General features: G+C 34.2%; 2 protein-coding genes across 3 annotated transcripts; one reads left to right on the plus strand and one right to left on the minus strand.

Moving 5' to 3' along the window:
• Positions 1 to 547: 547 nt before the first annotated feature.
• Positions 548 to 3,211, minus strand: LOC147279656 (patellin-3-like). The gene is made up of 4 exons (XM_086249988.1): positions 1,953 to 3,211; positions 1,701 to 1,825; positions 1,446 to 1,596; positions 548 to 1,222 (listed from the first exon to the last, which is right to left on the minus strand). Exons 1-4 carry the CDS (start codon positions 3,042 to 3,044, stop codon positions 968 to 970), a joined length of 1,623 nt encoding a protein of 540 aa, XP_086106114.1. The 5' UTR covers positions 3,045 to 3,211; the 3' UTR covers positions 548 to 967.
• Positions 3,212 to 11,752: 8,541 nt separating this feature from the next.
• On the plus strand, positions 11,753 to 16,265 carry LOC147279657 (MICOS complex subunit, putative (DUF543)). Of its 2 annotated transcripts, none has more exons than XM_086249989.1 (3): positions 11,753 to 11,995; positions 14,339 to 14,487; positions 15,993 to 16,265. In XM_086249989.1, the coding sequence occupies exons 1-3, from the start codon at positions 11,863 to 11,865 to the stop codon at positions 16,005 to 16,007; spliced, it is 297 nt and encodes a 98-aa protein (XP_086106115.1). In that variant the 5' UTR covers positions 11,753 to 11,862; the 3' UTR covers positions 16,008 to 16,265. The 2 variants fall into 2 exon arrangements, with proteins under 2 accessions (XP_086106115.1, XP_086106116.1); XM_086249990.1 differs by having other exon boundaries at positions 14,339 to 14,481.
• Positions 16,266 to 16,966: the final 701 nt, after the last annotated feature.

Here is a 16,966-nt window from a genome sequence, read left to right on the forward strand (position 1 = left end):
GGCCAGTTGGTAACTAGACAATCATTTTTCGGCCGTGGTAGTAACTAGACAAACTTTGAAGAAAATGAAATAATTTAAAAGTTAAGAAAATGAATTGCCTTGTGCTCGGCACTTGAAATTTGTGAAATTTTTTTTTTTGCATAAAAGGTAAAATTAGAGGATTGGAATGGAAGTTTCCCTAAAATATATACACATGTTAACCTTGACTGATGAAATTGGGATTAGTAATTACTACATACAAAAACATAATTTGGATATTCTACCGGAGCAAAATAGACACCATTTCTTTGCAAAGCCAGTTTCATTCCTATTCCTTCATGTACTAATGTACTATAATGAAAGAGAGACATATTACAACATCGATATTTAACAAAGGAGTATGAATAGTTTATGCTAATTAATAAAATGTTTTTGTTTTTTACTACACACACCCTGGGGTCCAACCGTTCAACACATAACGAAACACTGAAAAACCACCTTTAAACAGATTTAATAACATCATTCTCCTCACCTGTCCCCGCATTTGTTGGCTTTCCTTCCAAATTAATTATGTTTTTGTGGAGGAGGCCATAGAGAAACTCTTTTTTATTCCTTTGACTCGAATCGCTATAAACATGTAATAAACATGTAGAGTGTATGGCTAACCCAATAACAACATCGAAAGTATAAATATAATCCCTTCAAACAAACAAAAACTCAACCCTATGTGCAGCTCCCACCAGCCTAGCACCTCACCCCAAAAGCATAAACTAGAATATAGTAACCACCCAAAGCCACTAGAAAAAAAAAATTCAAAACCAAAATTACAACTCTAAACCTTTAACATGATGAAAACTAGAAACCCCAATTTACAAACACAACAAAATGAAGATGGGAGATTAATAAGCTGCCAAACCCTGACTCTCGACTATCTTTCTCCCAAGTACACACAACAGATGTGTTTGAATCGCAGGATTATGGAAAATCCTCAGTCCGAGAAGGGTTCAATCTTGAACCTGTAGAGAAGCCTCTTCTTTTTTGCGGTTGGGTTGTCAATGCTTAGCAATATTTTACCCAGTTCACCAACTTTGTAGCTGTGATGCACCACTGGTTCATCAGTTGGGGTCATCTTTGTGGGTTTCTGTATGACAATTGTATACGCACCTGTAGTGTCAGGCACAAATTCAGCCCCATAGCTCACCTCCCACCCCACGACACGAAGCTCCCACACAAAGGTGCACTTCTGCAATTTATTAAGTTCCGATATTAATGGAAGTAATCTCCCATCCATGATTCATCATTTTAGAATAATGAAACAGAATATATTTGTCGAGAAGTGTAAAATTGTAAGGATACACTGCTCATGCTATATGCATGAGCTATGGACAATAATTTAGCACTTGGAATGTGTACAAGTAGTATATATCAAGTAAAAGTAGAACAAAGAAGAAAGGTTGAATTCAAACCTCATAGATTATAATTTCCACAATCTGCTTTGTTGCAGGTTTAACGGGAACCTCAACAACTGGATCAGCAATGTTGAACTCTGGGTTGCAGTCACAGTAATCCACACTCAAGCCACCATATTGAATTGGAACATTCTCAGCAGAAATGTATCTGCAGCATCAATTGAAATTTAAAGTTTAAATTAAACCAGCCATAAGTAAGGATCAGATTTAGATCATAATTTTCCATATAAGATAGACAGATTCTCTACTAACTTGAAAAGGGTCTCTGCAGATTTGGCTGGGCTTGCAAAAACAAACTTGCTTTTGGCTCTCAGGGTCAAGAAGGGACTGATCATGGTGTAGAATGCAAGATACCACCAAGGAGCATTGACAAACACCTTAATTAAGAAAAACACCATAACCAAACAAAATTACATCAAACCCCAAACTGGTATCAAATTAAACCATCAAGTAGCAATTAATACAGAGATATAATAGCAAAAACCCAAAACTAACTAGTATTACCTGCTTGGCTACGAACTCGGGATAATTGTCCTGCAACAACTGAAGGGCTTGTTTGGTGGCTATCCGAAGCTCCTTCTTTGTTGGACCAGGAGAGTTCTTGAGGTCATTAACCTGAAAAATAGTAGAAATACCACCAGGCCTGAAATCAAGCTTCCTGATACTCCTCTCCAAGAACTGAATCCGCCATCGGAGGAACTTGGTTCGCTTCTCCTCATCCAAGAACGTATTCTGATACAACTCTTTGTTCTGAAACTCCCCAAACACATTGTAACACACAGGGTGACCATCCCTATCATACCCATGCATGAACACCACCTTCTCCAAATCATCACCCAGATCTTCATCAATAAGCGCATCGATCCCAAACTCCTTCCTCCATCGGATCGTGTTTCGGAGCATCACAAAGGCATCGTTCACCTTGAAGTCTCTGCCCCTCAGAAACTTGAGAAGAATCACATCGGTCCTGTCATCCTTAAGAAGAGGAACCCCCCAAATCGACACTTCCTCTGGAGCAACTGGCACTTGTTGAGCTTCTTTGGCTACTTCTTCGGCCTCCTTTAATGGGTTCTCTTCGATTTTGGGTTCGTGGGGTGGTTTGGTTTCGGATTCGGAAATGGGTGTTTCAGTGGCTGCTTTTTCTTGTGAAGTGATCAATCGGTGAGTATTGAGAGCTTCCTGGACGAGCTGCTTGAGTTCCTTGAGAGCTTTTAGCTCAGAAACTGAGAGATCAGCTACAATATTACTCTCTTCTTTGAATGAAATCAAAGATCGAGGAATATCCTTTTGCTCCCCAGCCGATTTCAAAGAACCCACCAAGAAAGCCTCTCCTTCGGATTTGGGGTTGACCTCAGACTCTGGTAGCGGTAACTCAGTGACTGTGACAACTGCTGCTACTGGCAGCTCTTCTTTGTGGGTCTTTTCCAGTGACTCAGACTCCACCACCGCCGGCACTGGTGGTGGGTCTTGTTTCTCGGACTCTGTCACCTCCGGCAGTGATGGTGGTGGCAGTGGCTCTTCTTTAGCCTCAGCAACCACCGGAGGTGCTTGGTCCGAAGGGGGTGGTGGGGTTGTTTTGGGGGTTTCATCGGCCATTTGTAGGAAAATGTCAAAAGGAGCTAGCTGAAGAAAAAATGGCACAAGGAATGAGTAAAGAGAGGTAGAGAGAGTCAGAGAGATGGATATAGAAGATGCTTATTTAGGAACTGTGTGTTGTGTGTTGTGCCATACTGACATGTGTCTGTGTGTGTCTGTCTCGTATAGTCGTTGTGTTAAACGCATGCCCACCACATTTATAGTATACCACCGACCGTCGGTATGGTTTGCATGATGACTTGGGTTGAATCTAGAATCCTATGCTAATTCAAGTGCAACCTCCTTTTTCTTTCTTTTCTTTTCTTGCTTTTGTCTTTTTTCTGTTCCGACTGAATCTCGAAACTAAAACCAAATTACTTTCACATAAACAAAGAAAAAATTCATGTCACCAAATTTCAACTAGTTTAAATTGCCCTTGAATTGATTCACCATATACCAATTAGGTTTTGAATTAGTGACACTTTTCTTCGCTTGTCACTACTTTTCTTTTTCTTTTTTTCTCGTTTTTTTCTTTTTTTTTAATTGCGAATAAGGTCATCATTTTGATTTTTGAATTTCTCTCCTACAAATAAGTAAAATTTATTCATTGAATATTTAATAATAAAGATGCTTATCTTAATTATCAAAAGAAATGTTGAATCAATGCCTTAAATCGTGTCTCTTTTATTTCTAGTCAACGAACTAACTTTCAACATAACATTTTTCTTCATAGAATTTTATTTGCATTAAGAAGAAAGTGGTGACCGGTGAGTATCTTTTAAATTCTTCATAAACTTTATGCTAATACATAATGTAATTTTGGCTTATTTATTAGTTTGCCCCTTGAAAGTAAACTTCAAGTCTCATTTTACCCCTTAAGGTTTATTTTGTATCACATTACACTATGAAATTAATTCTCGTATATCATTTTGTCTACTTCCTATTTTTACAAATTTTGAAAAGTAATTAAAAATAGCTTTGGACTCAGAAAAATATTCGAAAAATTTCTATGGACTTGTCTTGACTAGTTCTAATTTACTATGGGGTCAAATTACTAATTTTTCATCTTAGAGTTTCCAGAAAATTTGAGAAGTTCAAATTTATTTCTAGAAAATTAAATTAAATTTCTCTCTAAAAAATTCTAAAATTTTCGTAAAGTCTCTGATGAATTCTCAAAAATATTTTGAAAATTACCAAAAACTTGTTTTAGAGAATTCTTCCGATAATTTACGGAAATTCTAAAAATTTTCTAAAATTTATTTTCCTCTAAGACCGATAGGTCTTTGGGTAGCAACTGTTCACAAGAAAAATATTGTTATTGTTTAGAAGACCAACGGTGCAAACTTCATATTTTTTGGAGTTCAGGAGATTATCTTATGAATTTTCAAAGAGTCTAGAGTATTTTAATTTTTTCGAAACACTCGAATGAAAAATTGGTAATTTGACCACATATTAAATTAGTACTAGTCAAGACGAGTCCGTAGAAATTTTTCGTATATTTTTTTTTAAGTCTGAAGCTATTTTTAATTAATTTTTAAAGTTTGTAAAAATAAGAAGTGGGTAAAGTAATACACGAGAATTAGTTTCAGGAGGTAATGTGATACAAAATAATGTTGGAGTCGATTTCAACTCCAATATGGTTTTGGTCACCTAGTTGCAGCAGGAAACTTGCAGTTTAGGCATATACCAAGAATTTTATAAGGATTACACCTTGCAACTTTATATGGATTAAGTGTTAGTGGTTTATAGAGGTTAAATGGATTCTTAGTTATTATATGACAATGAATTAGTATACTAACTTAATAAGGATATCCTAATGAGTTTGGTTATGGGATTCAAACTCTTAGGATTAGTCAATATATATATATATAAAGCATGGATCCCTTTGCACATAGCATATACACAAAAAGTCCTACTCCCCATTACGTATATAGTGTTAAGGTGTTGCAGTGTGAAGAAGGTCTAGGCTTACCTCTGCTCGACAAGATGGATGCTGCTATGGTGAATTCAGGTTAGTGTTTCATTCATACAAACCTCTACCATCAACTAGGGGTGAGCGCGGTGCGGTTCGGTCCGGTTCACCCCCAGAACCGTGCGTCGTGCCAGACGTTCCTATATGGTGCAGTTCGGTGCTAAAAACCAGAAAGGGATGAGAAAAACCAAACCATTCAAAGTGCGGTGCGGTTCTCCACTACAGTTCTGGGTTTAATGAGTTATTATTTATATTGGCACTTTTGGGCTTCAACTTCGTTTTTTTAAGCCTAAGCCCAATTATTTTAATGATGCAAAGCCAACCTAATTAACAAGTTTTGGCAAAAAAAAAAAAAACAAGTTTACAAGTTGATTCAATAAATTTAACCAAAAAGGCTCACACATTGAACTTTGTTTTAGTGCTTAAAACTTAAAATTAAAAATAAATACAATTATACAATCAGTGACTACAACTACAAGTTAATGAACATAAAAATGTGTATAAAAGTATATAAAAATGGTATAAATATGTATAAAAAGTATAAATATGTATAAAATGGTATAAAATATAAAAATATATATTTGTTTTATTTATGCAGTGCGGTTTGGATAAATAAAGTGTGGAACCGGAAGGAACTGGTGCGGTTCGATTTTCTTTGCGGTGTTGACTTTTTTTTGTCAACACGGTTTTTTACGGTGTTTTACCAGTGCGGTTCGGCCGGTTTTGGCGGTGCACGGTTAAAATGTCCACCCTTACCATCAACAAATAAACCTTAGGGGGTAAAGTTAAACTAAAAGTTACTTCCAGGGGGTGAAATAGTAAATAAACCTATAATTTTTGTAGAAATACATTGTTAATACAAAAAAACTTCTCTTTCGAGTTCAAAAGAAACTCGCAAGTAGGCAAAGTAATATTCTTTCTCACCCTCTCAATATTATGTTCAAATTTGGTTGGGACGATTTCGAACCCGTTGGTTAAATTATTAGAGGCCATGCATCACAATTCACAAACTAAAAAAAGGTTAAATTATTAGAAATACTTAGAAGACAAATTTGATGTTTAAAAAATAATTTGAACCCTATACAAATTTAAATCAACTTAACTAAACGGATTAAACGTCGAGTTGTAAACGGGTGACACAACTTGTTTATTAACTAGTCAGGCTTCATTTTTAGGTTATGCAGGTTGATTGACCCTAGAATGATATGTTGTTTAATCGTATATGACAGGTTGATCTTAATTTGATCGACCAACACAAATTTATGCTTAACCCACTTTGTGTGGATTTTGAGCCGTGCTATCGTGCCATATAAGGAATTGTCACCTAATATTTTTTAGAAATTATGAAAAAATTTACCTTTTTACGCTTGTCATGAAATATATGGAATTTTTACTTGCATAGATTATCATTATCTTTTCTATGGCTACACATTTTACAAAGTATATGAATACTTTCTCTATTTATCATTTCTCAATATTTGCTTGTGAACCTATGAACATGCATTACAACAAGTTTTAGGTTGGATTGGAGATGTTAATATTATTAAAATTACTCTAAAAAGACAAATAAATGTTTAAAAGGTAATTTGATTCTATACAAATTTAAATCAACATTATAACTAAATGAGTTTTTTTTTTGACCAAGATAACTAAATGAGTTAAACAACTTAAACGTGTGTCAAGTTGTAAATGGGTTGACACAAATTGTTTATTAAATGGGTTAAAAGTGTCATGTTGTAAACGAGTTGGCCAAACTTGTTTATTAAACGAGTGAGGCAAGTCATTTTTGAGTTATGCGGGCTGACTCGAGAATGACTCACTGTTTAATTGTTCATGACTTCATGTGGATTGACCTGAATTTGACCCAAATGTTTTTATGAATAACTCAAACCCACTATCTTTGTGTTGGACTTTTGATTCATGCTAAAAATATAATCCTATATTTATTCAAAATTATGAATGATTTTTCTTTTTTTTGACATGTGACATGAAATATATGGAATTATTGCCTACATTATCCTTAGTTCAATGCTAAATAATGCTAAATTAAACTGAAAGTTTAAAACGCAAATGAAGTCTAATGATACTCAAAAAAAGTTTTACATCATAGTTTAATGATATTATTTGAATCCAAAATTAACTAAAATTCATACCAAACAATAAAAAGAAAAAAAAATCAACGAACTAACTAAAATTTATGCTGATTCCATGGCCATATCACTTGTGGGGATCCAGGCTCATCTTATGTTTTTTCATCACTCTCCATAAGTTGTTTTCCGTTGGCCTTGAAGACAACGACATCACTGCAACATTCATGAAAAAAAGATAATTTGAATTAAACATATTACCAAAGGCATTAATTACTTATATTTACAAAAAGATCACTCAAATTATTTAATAAATTGGCACATATATAGTTTTGAGTAGAGGTGTCAAACGGGGGGCCCGGTCCAGCCCATTTAAGTTAAGCTCATCGTGCTCGGCCTGGCCCATATAGTTAAGGCTTAGACCCGGCACAGCCCACGACCTGCAGACTATTTGTTCTCGTGTCGTGCCTTACATGGGTCGGTTCACAGAACATTTTTTATTTTTATTTTTTTAGAGTGAGAAAACTAATTCTATTATATTTTTTCTTCTTTATAATTAAATGTTAACATTTTTTTGCATGAAAATTGAATTTCTCGTTGAAAAGTTGTCTAGAAATGAAAAAAATAATGTTAAAAGAGTTGTGCCGAATTGGGGCCCATTTTGTGCTCGTGTCGTGCCGTACCTGATAGGCTAAAAACTTCGGCCCAACCCATTTACTCGTGTCGTACTGTGTCGTGCCGTGCTCTGGCCGTGCCTATGGATTCCACTACTAGTTCCATGTGATGGATGTCAAAGGCCTCCTCATCTCCAACTCCTTCCAAATTCGACCAGTAATTGTATGCATGTTCATAATTTTTCATCTCACTCATCAATTTAGACGAGTACAATTTTACACATAAATTGCAAAATATTAAATTAGCAATTTTAATTTAGTCTATCCTCTTTATTTTCTGAAAAAATTAAAAGGGTAATCCCAATTTTAATTGGAAAAAAAAAGAAGAGAGGATCATGGTCTTACTAGATTGATACAATCAAATTGATCTTGATCTTCTTGATTTTGATGTTGCTGCTTCTCCAATCTATCTTTTTTTCCTAAAACATGCTAGTTGCTGATTCACAACTTGAAGCTCTTTCTCAAAGGATTGTCCTTGGTCAAGAAGACCCATGAAGACACCAAAGGAACCATGCACCCGATCAATTCTCCTATTATTCATGATTAATTGCAAGTTTATATCAAGGAATTTTTTATTGAGAGGAAGGTAGCTATGAAATTAAGCAAAGGTTAAGTGCAAGCAAGAGAATGCAGCAATGGAATAAGGGGGGTTGAATAGAGGGTTAAAGCTGTTCATGGCTTTAATTTGTGTTTTTGGTCATAATGGGTAATTAATTTGTTTAAATGAGTTGGATACAACATCAGATTTTATGTAAGATATATATGTTCATCTGAAATTTATAAATTGGATTTGCATAATTAATGTGTTTGCCTTACAAACCTCAAATTTTTGTTTTTGTTGAAGGCATCTACAAAGCTTTTTAGGGTTTTCAAAGCCACTTGTCACATATGCCACAACTTAAAATGAAGAAAAAAGAACAACTTAGAAATAAGTGGATTATTAAGGGATTTACCTAGACAATAAAAGCACAATGGTTTGGTACATAAAAGAAAAATGAAATTGCTATGTATATAGGCTTTAATATGTTATCATTGTTTGAATAATTTTCCAAACAACAAGATTTACTTTTACAACTTTTTTTTACTTATTTTCAACTTGGGAATTTCTAGCACTACCAAATGTACTTGGTTACGTTGAATTTATATGGGGTTTTTTTTAGGAATTTTTTGGGGTTAATTATCCAATAATATGTATATTAAAGTAGAATTGCTTATCCAATAATATGTATTAATTATTTAAGATGTAGATTATTTGCTTGTCTTATTTTTTACATTGCTAAAATCTAAGCCCAGCACAACCCACGGTCCATTCGTGCTTGTGTTGTGCCTTAGGCAGGTTGGGCTGATGAGTCCTCTTTCAATTGTTTTTTTAGAAACTTTTTTTATTATTATTTTAATTATAATTAAATACTAATTTTTTGTTGAATTTTTTTTTAATAAAAGATAAAAATCAATTTTTTTTGAGTTGGGGGAATGATGGATCGAACTTGGGTGCATTATAGGTAATTCTACAGCCCTTTCAACTGGGCTACCCAACAACTGCAAATAAAAAACAATGCTAAATGAGTCGTGTCTAGTTCGGGCTAATTTCGTACTCGTGCTTGTATTCGTGTTATGCTTTGGCCCATGTTGTGCCAAATTAGATGGGCCAAAATTTTGGCCCAACCCAGCCATTTACTTGTGACATGCTCGTGTAGTTTGGTTCCTTTCGTGCTCATGTTGTATCATGCATGTTTAATAATGTCGTGCTTGTGCCGGCTTGGCCTGTTTGATACCTCTACTTCACTCATATTAGAAAGTATTATGAATCTATTTCATCTTTTATTCTCTACCATTAGATAATAAATACATGGCTATTATTAAAAGTCAAACAAAAATATATTAGTGACTATTTGATTATAATAAGTGCTAGGTTGGATTGGAGATTTTGAAATAGTAGAGTAATAATCAAGCATAGTATATCACGATTCAAGATTGCCTATTCCCACATTAGAATGTATGTATTGCAATTTTTATGAAAAAATTACTCCTGCTTTGGTTTTTAAATTTCATTTTTGTTTTGGGCTAAATTACAAGTTTAAATAATTTAAAATATACAATGAATAAGGGTATTGGAAAATTAGACAAATTTTATTTGTTATTCCTGGACAAACCCAACATGAAAATGAAATAAAATTTATACCTAATGACAATTCTCATCATTTCCGGAAAACAAAATTTATTTCTTAATGACAATTCCCATCATTTTCAGAATGAGAATGGCTCATCCACATCTTGTAGAATGAGCATCGGAAGAACATTCTCATAAAACACATTCTACTAACCAAATGGAGACTTGGAAGTTGTGGAGCAAATGGGCAAATGATTAGACATGACCTAAGGAGAGTTTGAAAACGAGTACCACTACACTCATCAAATTAGCAACAAAAAAAAAATCGTCATTAAATGATGTGCCAATGGTGATTTCATGGCAGGTATGGCAGGCTCCTTTGTGGGTTGTTTGGAATCTATGGTTTTGGAACTTCAAGCTATTATTCATGCCTAAACATGGCTCATGAAGCAGGTTTCCTTCAGTTGGAAGTGGAAAGCGATTCTAATGAGGCTATACGTCTATTATACAGTGAGGATGTTGGTCTTTGTGTTGAAGGGGATTTAGTTTATGAGATCCATGACTTGGTGTCAAATTTTCTTTTTATTTCTTTACGGTTTGTTTCCCGGTCTTGTAATGTTGTTGCCCATACCTTGGCGTGACATGGTTTAGAGTATGATCATCCTATGATGTGGATTGAAGAATTAACATTCGAGCTGTAGTGCCAGTCTTGAACCGTAATGTAACTTCTTCGATGAAACTCTATATATAATCAACCTCTGGCTTTCTTTCATTAAAAAAAAAAAAGCTCAATTACAAAGTACACCCACTAAATATATGAGGTATTTCAAATTAGTCCATTAATCAAAAAATATTTCAAATACATACACCAATTATCAAAAACCTACAAACTATCATTTCTATTAAAATTTTCATCCAAAAAAAAATGTTAAGTGCCACTGTGGACAATGCTGACTTGGCTTTTGTTGTTGACATGGCGTATATTGGTAGAGATATTTTGGCGGTATATACAAAATGACACATGGGCCCACCAAGTTAATATTGGTAGGGATACCCCATATGAGGATAAACCAAGTGTCATTTGTGTATATCCCAAAATACTCCTACCTATATACCACATGCCAACAACAAAAGTCATGTTAGGATTGTCCACCGTGACACTTAACATTCTTTTAGATGGAAATTTTAATAAAAGTGATAGTTTGTAAGTTTCTGATAATTGGTGTATGTATTTGGAATATTTTTAAGTTAATGGACCAATTTGAAATATTCTCTGTAGTTGATGATGTGCCAATACCTTATTTATTCCATTATGAGTCTATACTAAAGGCTTGTTTGGTTCAAGTTTTGGAAGTCTGAGAAATCAATTACATTCCCACGTTTTAAGTACAAGGAAGATAAATCAATTTCTGGTCCAAGGGAATCTAATGCTCCAACTTGGGTTTTGTTTTCTCCTCTCTTAGGAAATCATTTATTGCTTATTTTTATAACAAAACTAATCCTGTTATTATTTTAAAAATAATTGAAAGTACATAGAAATTTAGGTGTATTCAACTCATTATGTAATTGCTAAATCTTTTATTGATTTTTATGTAATTCGCCCAATTCTATATTGGATACATATGGATATCAAAAACAACATCATTCGTAACAAATCCTCTAAAATCTATATTAAATTTGGTGAAAATTAGTACCCAAAAAAAAAAAAAAAAGTTCGTGAAAAGTTGAGGGAGGATTGGATATGGGCCTATGAGCAATTTCATGCAAAAATCTTCTGGACTGGACTTAAGGCCCATTTGTTTAGACCCATGAAGAGGCCCAACAACGATGCAACTCTAAACCTAAGGCCCGAGCAAACGGAAACAAGACAATCCCCAAATCACAAATCAAGCGCAACTCGCAAGCAAGAGGAGGAAACAAACGAACCTTCACTCCCAGACTCGCACAGAATCAAACTCAAGGAGGACCAAAAATCAGAGGAGAGGAGGCAAAGGCAATGGCAGAGAACAAAGCAATCATCCCACCGCAGTACGACGTCAACGCCAAGTGGGACGCGTGTCTCGATCTGACGGTCCGGCGCTTCGTCTACTCTTCCTTGGGTGGTGCCTTTGGCGGTCTGCTTTTGTTCAGTCAGTTCCCGTTCTCTCTCTCTCTCTCTCTCTCTCTCTCTCTCTCTCTCTCTCTCTCTCTCTTTTCATTTCTGTTTAATTTTCTTATCACTCTGTTTGGCTTGTGTGAAAATTGTGGAATAATAGAAGATATGCAAATGTGCAAGACTTTTAGAATCTTCTTATGCCATTTGTTGGTTATGAAATTTGAGGAAATTTAGTTACGATGAGTTTATGTTGAGTGATTCGATAGGCAACATCACAACCCTCCTCTCTTGATCACAAAATTTTTGGAAATAATTTCACCAAATTAAAACCCTTGCAACTTTAGTATGGAATGCGCTAATTATTTGGAAGCCACCATATTTGTCCAATTGCATTAATCTAGCTAAGTTAGAGAGTTCATGCATTGCCTTCATAAAACTAGACACACACAGACTGGAACCGGGTAATTTTTTTTTAAATTTTTTTATTATTCTTTCAGGTTACAACAGGGTTGATTAGTTTAGAGTGTGGAATAGGTTTAGAGGTTAGGTTTAATGGATTAGCTTTATAAGTTAAGGCCCAAACCGTAGAGCCTAAACCCTAAAACCTAATCTCTGAATGGGATTTTTCATAAACCTTTCAAAGTTTGTTGATTTTCATACACAGCCTGGCTCTGCTTAATGAGTTTCACATTCAAGTACCTTTGTTTTTTTACCCAATTAATGTCTTCATCTAAATGATCTGTGTTCAATCTAGTTTTTCATTGTGTACCTGTATTTTGTAACACTAGAGAAGTGGAGGTTTGGGATTTTCAGCCATTGTGCAGTGAAAAGTTTCATTCAATTAATATACAAGTTTCCGGATTATGGATTACAAGGTCTACTAAGTTAGGGGGTGCTCGGTGTCCTTTTGACAGTGTTAAAAGCACTTCCAAATAATTAAAAGCATTCTTTATTGTTTTTTGCTGAAGTATAAAAATATTTTCTTTTGGATTAGAGAATTTAGTGCTTCATGGCAAGCATCTCATAGATGCTTATGCAGGAAGCTCTGTCAAGTGAATAGGCCAAAAAACACTTGGGATTTTAATGAAATTTTTTGTTGTAATAACTGCCATTAAGTAAGGTTCTGTTGGGACAGATAACTAGAAGCACTTTTCAAAGTGTTCGGCATAAATAGACAAAATTTTTTTTTGGTTGTAGAAGCACTTTAAGTGCTTCTTGCAGAAAGATGTGATGGAATAGAAGCTTCCTGGTGAGTATGTAAGAAGCACTTTGGAATTTAATGATTTTAAACCATTAATGGCTCTTATATCCCAACAGTGAACTAATAGTAAAATAATATTTGCACCTCTTTATGAAGGTTATCAGTTTCAATTTGTGTGAATAAGATTCAGTTAGGATTTGTTATGTGCTATGATATGCAGGATTAGGAAACTTATGAAGAATTGAATGCCTCAGATGTCAGTAGCTAGCATTTTATATTCAGAAAAAAAAAGAAATAGAAAAGAAAGAAATGGTGGCATTGTTCATTGCTACCAATCTCTAGTCTCTTTTTGTTAATTTATAGTAGTGGTGGCCATTGATGATGTAGGAAAGCACCTTAGGCACTTTGTTGTGTTTCTGCATGTTATGTATGTTTCCCCTATCTTTATTTATTTATCTTTTTTTTTTTTCTGGTAATCTTTATAATGTTGTTTTTCGGATATTATTATGACTTCATGTTTTAGTCTCATGAAATTGGATTATTACCATCACTTAGGGAGGTTGGTTTTCATTATAATGCAAACCTTAGCTCGAAGCTATACTTGAGTAGGTGGTCCATCATCCCCGACTACCTTTCTCTAGGATTTTTTAATTTAGGTTGAGAATATTGGGAAGGTAGCTCAAGCTGCTTAGATCATTGCAAAATGATTTCCTTTCGCACAATTTCGAAAAACCACTGTAGAATCTGTAGATCAATGTCAGTGATTTCTAATGAAATTGACACAACTGGGTTATGTTTATCCTTCAATTCACCCTGCCTTTACCTGTCGGGAGGACATGACACTGGTAAGGTTATAGAAATTAATGGAAAATGCACAAAAACAGACTAATCCAACACATGGACATGTGCCTGAAACTGACATTGGTACCAGAGTCCATGTGTCATAGCTTATAATATATAAAGAGCAGGGCTTTCAAAGGAATAAAATCATGATTAACATTACTTTTTACAGTTTTTTTCTTTCCTTTTTGTGGATTATTGAATTCATGATAGGCTTTATGTAATTATTATAAACATGAAATCTTTGCTTTTTCATTTTTTTGAACTAAGCATTTGCTTTAAATTTCCCAAAACTAGTTATCTTGAATTAATTATTGTATTTTGATGTCATACTAGGGAGTCCTGTGACTCGCTGGGCTTCTGTAGCTTTTGGTGCTGGATTGGGCATTGGATCTGCATACACAGAATGTTCTCGTTTATTTGAGGGATCTCCAGAAAAGTTGGCTGCTCCTAAAGTTACTGTGACTCCTGCTCCTCAGGTAGAGGTGATCTTTTCTAATTGTAAATTAAAAAGTTGTTCCTCAGAATAGAAACAGTATGTTTTGTGTCCAGTTGAACATGTTTAATTTGTGAAGAAATCTAATACTGGTACCTGTTTGTATATCAAATTCCAGGGCTAATTAGAGCTATAAATGATTTCCTGGGGCAAGTTTGAATGTGTTGCCACTTCAAAGTATCATTTCTCTAGGAAATAATTTACTGATATAATGTTATCAGAAATGTAACCGTGCATTTGACCTTTTAATTTGATCTAGTGGGTCTTGACAAATAGGTAATAATTGCATCTGATTTTGGAACTTCGGTTGTGAAACAGGTGATGATAAGTTGAAAGAAAATTTCATTTCCAAAATAGCATGTGAATGGAAAGTAGAAGGGGTTAGCACATTGGTAAAAAATGCAATTTGATGGCTTGAACCGAGGGTTTAAAATAGTGGGAACCATGCAATTTATTATTTTGAACCTAGGGATCGGTTCCTTAGGAGCAGCCTTTTAATTTCTTTTCCCTACTTTCTTTTCTGTGTCTAATGCCTCTGCTAGAAAACAAGCGGTAGTCCTTCCTTATTTTAAATCCCTTCTCAACCTTTTCTAGTCTTGGACCTTGGACTTGAGACACCTTCCATTGTACATGAAGACTCTGAAAACAATATTATATACTTCATGAAGTCAAAAGTAGTTATTTTTCTTTTCCTTTTTGTAAAAATAATTACTGAACCTTGGTTGAGATGATACCAGCACTAATGCATCATATCCATCAAAAGATAATTTTTGGATCTTCTATAACGTTCTGTAAGTCAAGGCAGATATAGAAATTAATGGAAACTGTTAATTGTTATATAAGAAGCCTTTGAAATAGTGAAAGTACAATTTATCTGCCTGAATTGGTTTTGTTTTGATGGAGTGATTGATCCACACACTTGGTCTTTAATACTTTTTTGGCTTTTGACATAGTAACGAACAATTTAGTTGCCAAGAAGAAACTCATATTGTTTTCTGGATGGAAGTAGAAAATTTGTAAGTTTTAAATTAAATGGTTATTTATAAAAACAGTGTTGCTTTTCATAAATTAAGTGAATATATTATTGAAGATGAGGATAATATTAAGGGAGTTTTTCTTTGGTCTGATTACCATAAGAGGTTTCTTTTTGACAAATTAATAGTATAAGAGGTTATTCACGAGAATTCTGGTGTTTAATACTACAAGAAGTTATTCAAGAGAACTCTGGTGTTTAATACTGTAAGAATTATTCTAGTGAAAAGTATGTACAAAACAGTTATTTTTGCTGCTATTTTTTATTTTTATTTTATCAATTAAGGCCAGTCTAGTGAATTCAGTGCATGATTGCTGCATGGTTATTTAATTTATTTGAAACTAACTTAAATTTCAGGTCTTTTCTGTCTGAAAATGAGTTTATATGTTTTGTCCTCATGTACTTAAGAGAGTTAATTGTGCAGGGAAGTTATTTGATGTAGTTTTTCTTGTTGTTTCCAGGATGGACAGGATTGAGTTTTTGCTATTAGGTAACCCACAGTTTTGGGATTCAAATCAGAGTTGTTCTTTTGAGACTGTTGGTTGCTTCTATGCCTACAATGGCTTTGAATATTGTAGTACAAATATTGTTTTTGATTGATGAAGTTTTCACCTGATCTAATTCAGACTTCACACAAATTTATTACCTTTTATTTTGTAACCCTGTCATTGAGTCGAACACAGTACTGTATGTAGAAGAAAAGGAAAAAAATAATAATAATTGCTTTTGTCACAGCCTTGGAACTTATGCAACTTCTCACCAAGAAATTTGGTGATTAAGCAAAAGGAAATTTATCAGAATTATGTTCGCTATCTTGTTCATATGCCATTTACAATCTCAGTAAAAGTACTGCTGGGCAATGCCGGACAATTCATGTAGTATTACTGTGATGCTTTGTCCTACGTTTACCAATTACCTGTTGTGTTTTTACTTTTTGCCAGGAAGTGTCCTACATTTGACATAAATCTGTTATTCTCTGACTTTCACTTGGGCTTTTATTCATTCTGCTGGGTAACTATATGAATGTATGTGTTGAAAGTATCAATGGTTTGAAGATACAATAATTTTCGTTATCCATAAAAGGTTTGAGGAAAAATACATAAATTACTGGAGTGGAGAAAAGCATAGATGTCTTTGGAATTATAAGAACATAAAAATATTGATGTTAGTAAACACTTGAGAGAAACGATGGAAGTTCTTGGAAAAATATGGATGTTTATGGAAATACCAAGGGTATCAAGAGTTGAGAATGTTAATAAAATATTGATATTGGTAAGAACTTGGGATAAATGATGAAAATTATGAGGAAGAATTAATGCCTATTAGAAGTGCTATCAGAGACAAGTGATGGATACAGCCTTTGAATTTAACACAATAGTTGAAAATAAACATTGAAATGAATTTAACCCTTGGATACAGCCTTATATAGTAGGTT

The sequence above is a fragment of the Dryas octopetala genome, chromosome 7 (assembly GCF_963921425.1).
Source record: "Dryas octopetala chromosome 7, drDryOcto1.1, whole genome shotgun sequence".
Lineage (NCBI taxonomy): Eukaryota > Viridiplantae > Streptophyta > Magnoliopsida > Rosales > Rosaceae > Dryas > Dryas octopetala.